This window comes from Motacilla alba, chromosome 20 (genome assembly GCF_015832195.1).
Source record: "Motacilla alba alba isolate MOTALB_02 chromosome 20, Motacilla_alba_V1.0_pri, whole genome shotgun sequence".
In the NCBI taxonomy this organism is placed as follows: Eukaryota; Metazoa; Chordata; class Aves; order Passeriformes; family Motacillidae; genus Motacilla; species Motacilla alba.
Genome location: NC_052035.1, coordinates 8,418,493 through 8,430,467, shown reverse-complemented (window position 1 = coordinate 8,430,467; position 11,975 = coordinate 8,418,493). Strand labels below are relative to the sequence as shown.

The window sequence follows — 11,975 nt, the reverse complement described above, 5'->3', positions numbered from 1 at the left end:
AGCTCCCCCGCAGGGAGCGGCCCCTGAACCTGGGGGTCAGGACCGGGGGTGACTCGGCCCCCGATGCGCGGGGATGCGGGAGTGGGACGGGAGCGGGCTGGTACCCCCAGGAGCGCCCGTCCTGTTCGCTGCGCGGTGCGGGTGGTGCTGTCCCGTCGCTGCCGGTACCGGTACCGGCTTCTGCTGCCCTGAATGCCGGTGCCCGCTCCCCTTGGTGCCCCTTTCCCCTGGTGCCTGTCCCCCCCCGCCCCCCTCGCTGCCCGTCCCTCTTGTCCGGTGCCGGCTCCCCCCTCCCGGTGCCCGCCCGGTGGCCGTGCCGGCTGCTGCTCCCCCCGGTGCCGCGGGCGGGGCGGGGCGGGGCCGCCGTGATGCAATTTCCGCGAAGTCCGGCCCCGGTTTGAATGCAGGGAGGCCCGAGAAGCGAAACTGCCGCCGGCGGCGAGTCCCCGGGTCCCCGCGGGTCCCCCCACCGCGGCGGCGGCGGCGGTGAGAGCGGCGGGGGGCGCTCCGGGGGTGCGGGAGCTCCGGGGACGGGCGGTCAGCGGAGCGCCCTGGGGGGCTGCAGGACCGAGGGTGCCCCCGGTAGCCCCGCAGCGAGCCGTGGGGTGCTGCAAGGCGAGCGGGATGCTGCAGGGCGTGCGGGGAGCGCATCCCGCTCAGCCCCCGCCCCGGCTCGCAGCGTCCCCGCCGGGGCCGGGATGCCTTCGGCAGAGGAGGGTCATAGCCAGGGTGCAGGTTTTGAGGTGCAAAGCCCTGTTGGGAGGGTGGGGAGAACCCCGGGCGTGCACAGTGCCGCCTTCGGTGAGCGATCCCTGACATCGATATTCTAACCCTGCTGCCGCCTCAGAACTCCGGGAATGGCATCTGGGAGCTCCCGGTGAACTTCTTACAGTTGGATAGAAGCAAATGCAGCAGCCGGGGGTCCACGTGTCTCAGGGCTCTGCACACACTGGAGGGTCGGTGCCTGCACACGCACACTCGTGTCGCGACGGTCGCTGCAGCAGCCAGGCCGGTAGTGCCGGCTCTTGGGTGGGATGTATCGAGAGCTGTCTGGTTGAAAAAGGCTGGGAAGGGAGGGCGCCAAGAACTCTGGAGGCTGTTTTTTGCACTGGAGGGAGATTCCAGAAGGGTGCGGTTTCGGTGCAGCCAGGAGGACTGCAAGTGGTGGGGTGGCACTGGCCAGCATCTGCCAGGCAGCTCCTCTTCCAGCGTTTCCAAACGCTCCCGGGCAGCCCGGCTGCACTGATCGCTGGTGGGCTGCTGGAGATGCTGGGAAGCTCTTGCACTGTTGCTCTGAGTGCTGCTTGTAGCTGTAAAAAAACCTCCAAGGGCCAGTGCTCAGCTAGGTCCGGTAACCGGGGTGTGGGGCTGCAGCCCCCCGAGGCACAGGGTCCCCTGTCCCCATCCCACTCCCAACACTCTGATCCACGTCACTTGCTCTGATCGAGGGGCACTTGGCTTACTCCAGCGTAGGGTGTTGCCCAATATCCTGTCAATAATTAACGAACAGGAGCTCAGAGAAGGGCCACCTTCCTCCTGGTGGGACAGGATGGGCACAGAGCATCGGGACGCAGAGCATTTCTCTACCACAGCCATGCTTCCCCTCGCCATTTCCAGGGAAATGTGATTATCTCTGGCCGCAGCACTGCCCTGCAAGGCGCCTGCCAGGGACGATGCTTGGACACAGCGTGGCCCGGCCCTGACCCAAAGCGTTTTCCTGAGCGTGGAGGAAATGCCATCAGCGAGGCCGTGGTGTGCTCTCTTCGGGTTTGGTTTGTGGCAAGGCTGGATCAGAGCTGGGCAGAGGGTGCGTGGGGCTGTGTTGGTGCCTGGGGGAGAGGCAGAACTCACCCAGATGGGGCCATGGGTACAATAAACCTGCCTCTGTCTGTCGTGGTGACTTGTCACCCAGCAGCAGGATGTGAGTGGCTTTAAAGGCCAGGCTGAGCTTTTTAGGATCTCTGTAAAAAAGGTTGTTTTTTCTTGAAATATACAAAATTCAGCTTGTAAATCATGGTCTGTGGCTTGCTGCTAAATACTGCTCCCCTTCCGCTCTTACCTGCCCTGAAGCATTTGGATTTTGCCCTGTTGACATCAGTTTTATTCCCAGTGGGACAGCAGTCTTGGGGCACACCTCCCCAAGCTTCCTCATGCCTTGTGTCTTCCCTCCACCCAAGCTTGGATTGCAAAAGTTACCTTAGCATTTTCATTTCCTCTTTTTCTTTTTCTTTTTTTTTTTTTTTCTTTTTTCCTTTCCTACTATAAGAGTGCTGTAGAGAGAGAAAAGCTTTAATTTGGCGTCAGCACTAGTGCTGTGCCGAGACTTTGAGCGGGGTTTGCATTTCCTCTTCCACCTCCAGCCCCAGAGCATGTCCTGGCAGTTCGCTCAAAATCAAACGCCCTCTTAAAAAAAAAATAAACAGCGGGGAAATTGACCCCTTTAAAGGTGGAATATTCCCTCTTATCTTTTTCCGGCTGGGATGCCCTGCCTAGGCATGAATTCCAGGGCCACTCCGGCTGTCCTGCTCGCTCTTTAGGGGCAGTTTGCAGCGTCTGGCCGGGTGGGTCGGTACCGGCGGTGCTGCGGGACCCCGTAGAGGTGCCGGGACCGGGAAGTTCGGCTCCCCGTGCACGGAGCCGAGTGCCGGCGATCGGGTTTCTTCCTCTCCCGCGAGTGTAGCGGAGCTTTAGCGGAGTTTTCACCAGTTACAGTGTTGCACAGACGCAAACCCCGAGTGCCTTTCCCAGGAGGGCTCGGCCGGAGGCGGAGATTTCCAGAGGAAGGAAGGTGGAACTGCTAAGGGAGGGAGAGCGAAGTGTTCCCGAAACCGCCGAAGTCGCTTCCCCCGGGAGCGTGCTGCCCTCGCCAGCTTCAAAGCAGCTGAAGGGCTCTCGGCGTGACCCGTGTCCCGCTCCGGGCGTTCCCGCTGAGCCCATTCGGGAGCAGCCCGGCCCTCCGTGTCCCCCCTGCCCTGTGCCCGGTCCCGGGGCAAGCTGAACGAGGGACACCCCCTCTGCCCTGACCCAGTCCATGCCTGACCTCCCGGGGAAAGCTGAGTGGGAATGCTCCCTTGGAGCAAGCAGCCTCCCCAGGCTCCAACAGGAGGGATTTTGACCCCCACAAGGTGCAGGGTTTTTCCCTCCTGCAGCCCAGCCCTCGCAGCAGGCTGTGTCTCCCCACACTCTGCCTGGTTCCCAGTGTCTGGGGTTTTTTCTGGTGCTCACAGCCTGGAGCAGTTTGACAGGAGCAGCTCCAGGGGTCTGCAGCCCTCACCAGCACTGTGCTGCCTTTGCTGGGAATCACAGGAACATCCCTTGATGCCCTTGGGCATGAGACAGATTGTTCCACTCTCCCTCCTCTCTTCGTAGGTGCTTATTTTCAAATTTTCCCAAATAATTTCGTTTCGGTGCAAAGCATTTCATCTGCATCAATCGGCAATCAGGCAGTACCAGAACCTCAGCTGTGGCACCAATTTTTCTTTTTTTGTGGTAGAACCAGAACAAACAAAGAGCTTCTGACCCCTGGACTACAGAAAGTTTTATTCCAATGACCATGACCCTGTTTCAGCCGGAGGATAGGAATACCCTGGCTGGCTGCTGGCCCCAGCCTCGGGGTCACTGCTCTTCTTTCACTGCCAGCCTGCACTGAGTGCTTCAGTGAAGGTTTGGAAGTGAAGGCACAGAGCTGAATCACCCAGCTTCAGCTCTGGATGCCGAGCTCCTGGCATGGCACAGCGGTGTGGCACAGTGACCCCAATCAAGCCAGCGCTGGCATGGGAGTCTGCCACGGAATCCCACAGCTTCCCAAAACGGAAACCTGCAGCTCTGCCCAGTGCCAGGCTTGCTGCCAGGCCTTGAGAGATAAACTGAGCGGGTGTTTATCCACCGAGCACGTGTCTGGCCTGATGCACACCCAGAAGTAGGATTAGATGGCTCCTTCGCGGCTCAGCAGCAGGTGGATGCTGTGACACTGGGATGGGGGGTGAGGACCTCTCTAAGGGTGTGCTGGGAATGTGGGTGATGCTCCAACCACTTCCAGTTTGGTGTTTGTTGTCTGGAGCTCCTGCTGGAGCAGCAGCCTCAGCACTCCCTGCCCACTTTGCCCAGCATCCTGTTTATCCCAGAAAAGAGCAAAGGATACTTAATTAAAAATGCAGAAGCAATGCAAGATTTGCCTTCCTGCTCCATTGTCCACTGGACCTCAGCTGTAAATCCTGCTCTTCCCTGGCATTGCCAGAGAGCCAGTCTGGTGGCTGCTGGTCAGGAGCCCAAGATGGGTGCTCGGCACGAGGCTGGTGGCTTTTCTTGGCAGCACACCCTGCCCAGAGATGTGCCCCGGCATGTTCCCTTCACCCTGACCACGTGGCCCAGCCACCAAACCCTGCAGCATCATTCCCAGGGCTGCTCCTGGCCTCTGGTTACCCAGGAAACTGATGGCAAATGCCGGAGCTGGTGGCTGGGAAGGGCAGTGGGCCGTGAGTTGCCTTCTCGCCGCTAGGGCCGAGCTCTCCCAGGCGGATGTTTACCGAGCTGTCAGCTGGAGAGATGCCGGCAGGCCCCTGTTCCAGCATGCCCATCTCCCGGCCTTGGCTGCTGCAACCCGGGAGCAAAGAGGGTGGTTGCTCCATTAATTAATTCCAATTAATCTTTTGTGCTACGGGGAGGATGGGCTGATAGGCTGGAGCTGGGTTCCTCCCGCTCAGCGTGGGGCTGCCTGGCCAATTCGGGGAAGAAAACAGGATAAAGAAAGAGAAAGTTGGCAGGAGGGACCCAAGGTGGGGCAGGTACTGGCAGCAGGAAGAGGAAGTTGGATCATGTATCCATGGTCCGGGGGAGATCAGTGGCTGCTGTGAGGACCGTGCTGGGCCCTCTGGAGCTGTTACTGCTTTGCCACTTTGGATGGTAAATGCTGATGGTTTATAGGGACATCAGGGACCAGGCTGAGCCCTGCCAGGACCAGCACCACTCAGCACCCTGATCCCTGAGCAAAACACTCCCCTGGGACCCAGGCTGGTGGGGGAACAGCTGGGGAGAGGATGCTGAGGCAGAGGTTGCCTGGATGAGGTTCCTGGCTGTGCCAGTGCCTTTGTGTGCACCCGCCAGGGATTGTCTGATGTTTCCTGCTTAGTCACTTGTTCCTTGTTCCTTTGTCAGGCTTGATGAGCTCGCACCGATGACCAGCAGGTATGCAGTGAGCTAGGACAAGGCCACTCGCTCCATGGCACCTCCTCCCCACGGCATCACCTTCTAAGATCTTCCTGCCATTAACTGCGCCCCACTCAAGCTGCTGCCAAAGATGCCAACGACGAACGGCCCGAAGGTGCCACTGGGCAGCCTCCAGCAGCAGCTGGAGCTGCTCCTGGTCTGCTCCAAGTGCAGTGTGAAGGAGAACGAGATCACCTACCACCCCCAGGAGGTGGAGCACAAGTGCATGTACGAGATCCTGCTGGCGCGCTGCCACCGGAGCACAGCATGGAGGAAGGTGTCCCGGCGGCCCGGCTTCCCCAGCCCGGCGCGCTACGATGTCTGCAGGTACTACGTGATGGGGCTGGGCTGCAGAAGGCACAAGAACCAGTGCACCTTTGCCTGGAGCACGGAGGAGGCCACGGTCTGGAACTTTGAGAGGGAGCACCAGCTGGAGCGGCGCTGGCTGAAGGCGGCAGTGCTGCAGGCGCAGCTGGGGGGCCACCCCGCTGCCACCCCCCACCTCACTGCCGGTGCTGCCAGTGAGATCACCAGCGAGTTCGGGGGGTGCTTCCAGGAGATCTGCAAGCAATGCTTTTTTGGCCGCCCCCAGCGCATCACAGTGGGTGGCTGCGGGTGGCTCTGTGAGTCCCACCGCAGCTGGGACCCGCTCCTGGTGCACGCGGTGCTGGACAGCCAGAAGAAGCAGCAGTACACGGCCATCCGGCCCTGCCCTGAGTTCATCGAGACCCTGGCCTACTGCCGGTTTGTGTCCCGGGGCCGGCCCTGCAGGCACGGCCCTCACCGCTGCCAGTACGCCCACAGTGACGTGGAGATGGCCGTCTGGGAGGCCGAGAGGGAGCGCGGACTGCTGCGCTCCGACCTGCTGCCGTCCCTGGGCACCGGCAGCACCAACAGCAAGCCGGCAGCGCCTGCGCCCGTGTACTTCTACTGCCACGTCTGCTTGGTGACCTGCAGCTCTCAGGAGAGCTTTGAGAACCACTGCTCCTCCATGGAGCACGTGCAGATGCTCTCGGTCGACAGCTCCGTGCAGTGGGTCCACCGCGCACCACCGCTCGGGCTGACCAAGTTCTCACTGTGCAGCAGGTAAGGCTTCCAACGGGGAAGAGGGCAGGGGCAGCAGGGAGCTGCCTGCTCCCTGAGGATCCCCATGCCACCGGGCACGGGTGGCACCTGGAACACCTCTCTCCTGACAGAGCGGAGGTGTGTGAAATGGGGAACAGCTGCACCAAGGCTCATTCCAAAGAGGAGCTGCAGGAGTGGATCCAGAGGGTGAAGGTTTCCGTGAAGAAAAAGAAGCAAGCCCTGAAGGATGGGCTCTTGTCCTACCGGGACCGGCTCCTTGCTGAGTATCGGATGTGCTCCAACGAGGTGTTAATTGTGAGTGGCGGGCACAGGGTGGGAGTGCTTTGATCCAGCGCATCACAGGAATCCTCTGGTGTGAGAGCTTGGGAATGGAGCCCACTGCTCACCTTCCTAATGGGGATGCAAAAAGGGAAGTGACGTCCTCCTTCCTTCATTTCTTTGGAGACAGCAACCTGAGAGCCTGCTCGGGGTACCTGAGCTATGCCGTGGGTCCTCTTGCTTCCCAAGGCTGCTGCGTGGAGTAGCAGTGGGTGAGGATGGAATATGAGGATGTACTCTTGATCCCTCTTGGGAGGATGTAGCGTAAAGGCAAGGATGAAGATGGCACTGTGGAGGGCTTTGAGGCGTGTCCCTGGGATGCTGCCTTCAGTCCCTCTCCTCTCATGACTCCCCACAGATGGCTGAGCACGTCGAGGGTGTCCAAGTTGTGTGTGAGCAGCCTCTGCATGTGCAGCTGGAGGACAGGAAGAAGAAATACCAATGGCAGTTCAAGGTCCACTCTCAGGTTAGCTCAGTCCTTTGCAGGGTTTTGTTTGGTTGGGGGGTTTTTTAGTTATTATTTCTGCAAGGGGCAGAAGGATGGGGATTTGGGCGTGTTTAAAGGAGGACATGTGTTGGGCATTCAGGAGCTGCTCAGGTGATGCCTGCAATGGGGCTGTGTGCAGGGGATGCAGCCACCATGTCTCCTGTCTTGTGCAGTGGTCCTGGGGCAGACCTGGCTGCTCTCAACATCTCCCCTGTATTATCACAAGTAACAGCATTCAGGTGCTTTTCTGACCAGGATTTTGTGGATGCTGGGGACAAGAGCCTGTCTTCTCCAACGTAGATTTCCCATTTACTGCACACTGGTTGATATTAAACTGAAACCTGAGGTTCTCTGAGACCTTAGAGTAGTTTCTGTGTGATTGCATGAGGAATAACCTGTGGTGAGACCGACACAGAGTTTGGTTCCTCTAGCAGCTTTTTCTAGGAATGCTGCTGGAGCACCTCACCAGCTGCTGGGCACCTCCCGTGGGCTGCCCTCACTATGTCCCTGTCTTCTCCTCAATGGCAGATGCATCTGCAGCACGTGGCCCTGCTGAAGCGGGACCCTGGAGTCAACTTCTACTTCTCGGGGAATGGGCTTTCCCGGGGCCTGCAGTACATCTGCGGGGACCACGTGGCCACCGTGTCCTCCTCGCCCCGCATCGTGCAGGTGGAGGTCAGCATGGAGTGCAGCATCCTGGGCATCTTTGAGCAGTGGGTGGTCTTCGACTTCGGCAAGCGCCCCGTCCTCATGCAGAAGATCAAGGTGAAGGTGGGCCGGCGCGAGGCCCCCCAGCACGTCCCCAGCACCAGGGAGAGCAGCCGCCCCGTCAACTTTGTGCGCTGGGACCGCGGTAACCGCATCATTGTTCCCAGCGTGCCGAGGACTGAAGAAGATGTGGTTCTGCTGGCAAAGTACAAACCTCCTGCTCTGGCACTGGATTACCAAAGTGAGAGCAGTGCAGTCGTCCCCATCACCCGGCTCAACTATCGGGAGAGGATGCACAGCTTCCTCTTCTGTGAGGAAGAAGCTGAGCAGGCTCTGATTGCCAAGTAAGTGCCAGGCGTGAACCCGTTTGGAGTTCCCCTTCATTGGGGACCACGAGCCTGTTGCTAACCCTTGGGGCTATGCTGCTCCTGGGGTCTTCTGCCCATTCTGGGTTGGGTCTTGCGGTGCCTTCCAAGAAAACTAGAAACCTGGCAAGAAGGATGGCTTGCTGGGTCTCATCCTGTGGCCATGGATTAGCTAGAGCATGGTTTCTGTCTGTGTGTGCTTGGGGGGCTGGCAGACCCTCTCTGGGTGTAGGTGGCACTCCCCTCTCCACGGAGGAGGGTCCAGCAGCTGACAGATCCTTTCTCTGCTCTTCATTTGGGTGTTTCCTCCTTTCAGACTCAACCTGCGTGTGCTCATCTCGCTGACCCCCATGCTGCAGAGCCTCTCCATGGGGGCGAAGTTTGCTCTCTCTGGGGAGCTGTTTGCTGAAGTGCCTACCCCTTACAACCTCTCACCAGACACGGACGAGGGGTACCTGCTGAGCAGGTCTGTGCCCACCGCCTTCCTGGCGCTTGACCCACCTCTGGACAATCGGGTTTATGAAGTTTTTGTGGAACATAAAGCCACCACAGAGAAGACTATCTGGCTACAGATACCAAGCAGATGCTGCTCGGAGCTGAATTTCAAGGCAAACACCTCCCACAAGGTGGAGATCCAGTTCCAAATAGACCAGCTGCTGTTCCGGCAGTGGCACCAGGCTGTGGACCGCCTCTTGGATGAGAAGCTGGTTGTGCCAGATGTTGCCAGTTGCTCCATCCCCTACTCTCTTGGGTCCCCACAGAGAGGGAACAACAAGCAGAAACAAGCCATCTCCTTCATCACAGGCCAGCCGACCACCAGCCGGCAGGTCCCGCCTCTGCTCATCTACGGGCCTTTTGGCACAGGGAAGACATTCACCTTGGCCATGGCCACCTTGGAGATCCTCAAGCAGCCCAACGCACGGGTGCTGATCTGCACTCACACAAACAGGTCAGCAGGGAAGAGGCAATGAGAACTGTGAGCAAGCTGGTGCATTGCTCACTGAGGGGGTGAAGGGGAGCCAGAGGGTATGAGCCAGAGTCAGGCTGCTCTTTTCTCAGTGTCCGCTTTAATTGCTTTTTAAAATAAATTAGAATTTATTGGCTCTTCCATAAGGACTTCCACCCATGCCTGCTAGGAGGAAGCCTGGCATGGGTGGAAGTCCTTATGGAAGAGCCAACACAGACTCACAGAGTCCCTGAATGGTTTGGGTTGGAAAGGACATTACAGCTTGTCTTGTTCCAAACCCTCCCCCTAGACCAGTTTGCTCCAAGCCCTGTCCATCCTGGCCTTGAGCACTTCACATATTCCTGCCTCATCATGAAATGGGAATGTGGCTGGAGAGTCAGTTTTCTCCAGCCTTTACTGTGTACTGCAAGAAGTAGAGAGCTGCTGCCTGACCATGCTGGGATAATGTTGTGCTCTAGCTGCCCTTGAAGGCTGTTTGGCTCTGTGTACATGCCAATCTATTGACTTTTCCAGGGAGGGTTTGGGGAAGAGCAAATGCAGATCTGGTCTGAATGCCATTGGATCTGCCTTCAGAGAAACCAGGCCAGGACTGTTAAAATTAGAGCAGTTACACTGAAAAGAGTGTCCACATCTGATCCTGCAGGCTGTGACTGCCTCAGTTTTTAATGCATAATAGATGGTGACTGCTAATCTTAGCCTGTTCCAGGCTGTTTGCTTGCACGGAAGCTTCTCCTGTAGGTCTTTCTCACCAGGGGATGGGGATGCTTTGCTGTCAGAGGAGAGCTCCTTGTCACTTGGACCTGCACAGCATCAGGGCCACAGGTTTTGTTAGGCACATCACATTTTTCCATAAGAGTGTCAAGAGATGTCTTAGCCTCAAATACCAATTCCTATTTTAAATCATGCTGTTGAAAGAGGCTGGGAATTGGTGGCTGCGTAGGCACTGGCTCCTTTGTGCAGTTGTGAATGTCTGCTGTGACAAGTGTGGTGTCACCAGAGCTAGGAGAGAAACTGGATGTGTTTTGCAGAGTGATGAGAGAGAACTTTGTGTCACAGAATTTAAGAACAGCGCCAACGATTGCTTGATGCTTTTCCCTTTTGTTCCCTTCCAGCGCTGCTGACATTTACATCCGGGAGTATTTCCATAACTATGTGACCGCGGGGCACCCCTGGGCTGTTCCCCTGCGGATCATGTACGCCGACCGGCCCATCAGCATGGTGGACCCCGTCACCCTGATGTACTGCTGCCTCTCGCCAGACCAGTGCTCCTTCCGCCTCCCCACGCAGGCTGAGATTGACAAGCACCACATCATTATCACCACCTCCATGCTATCCAAGGACCTGAAGGTGCCCCCTGGCTACTTCACCCACATCATGATCGACGAGGCTGCGCAGATGCTGGAGTGCGAAGCTTTGGTTCCGCTCTCCTATGCCACCTTTGAGACCCGCATTGTCCTGGCTGGGGACCACATGCAGATAACCCCAAAGCTGTTCTGTGTTGGGGGTGGGCAATCTGCTCATCACACCCTCTTGAACCGGCTCTTTCAGTTCTACCAGAAGGAGAGGCATGAGGTGGCCATGAAGAGCAGGATCATCTTCAATGAGAATTATCGTTCCACTGCTGGCATTATCGAGTTCATCTCCAAGCACTTCTACATCGGCAAAGGCAACGCTATCCAAGCCAGTGGGAACATCCCACCCCATCCCGAAATTTATCCCCTCATGTTCTGCCATGTGTCTGGTGTGGCTGAAAGGGATATCTCCATGATTTCTTGGCAAAATGTCTCCGAGATAATACAAGTGACTGAGAAAGTGAAGGAGATCTATCAGAGGTGGCCAGATGAGTGGGGTGTCCAGGATCTGAAGAAGATCTGTGTGGTCTCCCATGGGATGCAGGTCTGTCCAACTGAGAGGGCTATGCCTGCACTGCTGACTAAACACTCCCTAAGACTAAGAAAGATCCTTTTAATCTATTTATTAGTATTTGTGCTAGTAAAAATAGGAAATCTGGGATCTCATGTGCTTTCAGTGTTTTTTTGAGGCACTCTCCAGTTAGGTAGAGTGTCCTGGGTGGTTGGAGCAGAGATGGTGGGATGGCTTAATTAAACACCTCTGTCAGCATCTTCTAGACAGGTTAATTACGGGGCAGTGGGAGCTCTGGCTGAAGTCAGCCCAGTTGTGTGGCTGCTTTCAAGTAGTTTGGGGAACCTGCAGCTGGGCAGGATGAGGGACTCTGGTGCTTGGTGGGTGGCATTTCTGAGCTGAGATCAGCTGTGCCTCTTTCTTACCAGGTTTCTGCAACAAGACAAGAGCTGAGGAAAAAGCAGCTACAAGATGTGGTGGTGGAAAACTACGAAAATTTGCCAGGTTTGTGTAATTTGCCAGGTTTGTGTCTGGTGCAACAGTCTCTCATGCCTGGCTGCATTTTGGGGTCTTCTGTGTGAGAGTCATACACAGCTTTTGCAGTCATGTTGGTGGACATGGGGGTCCCTAGCAACTACAGCCATGGGGTTAACAGGCAGGGGGAAGAGACACTGGGGCGTTAGCAGAGGAGTTTCCAACATCTTTACATTTTCCTCCTTGTTAACATACAAAATATTGGCTATTGTTGTGGAAAAATACCTCTCTGGGAGGTGCTGCCAGACAGAGCTCCCCTGCCCTCTCAGAGTCTCTGCCACCACCACAGTCCGATTAGGAGGGAGTGCCTGGGACTCCTGTGGCTGATTTCCATACCCTTCTGGTTGGTAGAGCTTTGATTTTGTCTTTTCCTGAGTGAATAATATTTCACACTGAATTAAATCTGTGCCCAGCTGTCAACTCATTTCAAATACATGGACTT

The 11,975-nt window shown here is 57.1% G+C and overlaps 1 protein-coding gene across 8 annotated transcripts in view; it reads left to right on the top strand.

Annotated features, from left to right (window-relative positions):
• Positions 1-11,975, top strand: part of HELZ2 (helicase with zinc finger 2) — a 29,995-nt gene that overhangs the window by 4,392 nt on the left and 13,628 nt on the right. For 3 of the 8 annotated variants that reach the window (XM_038158780.1, XM_038158782.1, XM_038158779.1), the window contains exons 2-8: positions 5,155-6,291; positions 6,402-6,585; positions 6,968-7,075; positions 7,625-8,148; positions 8,486-9,118; positions 10,249-11,032; positions 11,428-11,503. In XM_038158780.1, the coding sequence (XP_038014708.1) occupies positions 5,297-6,291; positions 6,402-6,585; positions 6,968-7,075; positions 7,625-8,148; positions 8,486-9,118; positions 10,249-11,032; positions 11,428-11,503 (3,304 nt within the window). In that variant the 5' untranslated portion in view covers positions 5,155-5,296. The other 5 variants (XR_005259507.1, XM_038158778.1, XM_038158784.1 and 2 more) reach the window with 5 other exon arrangements.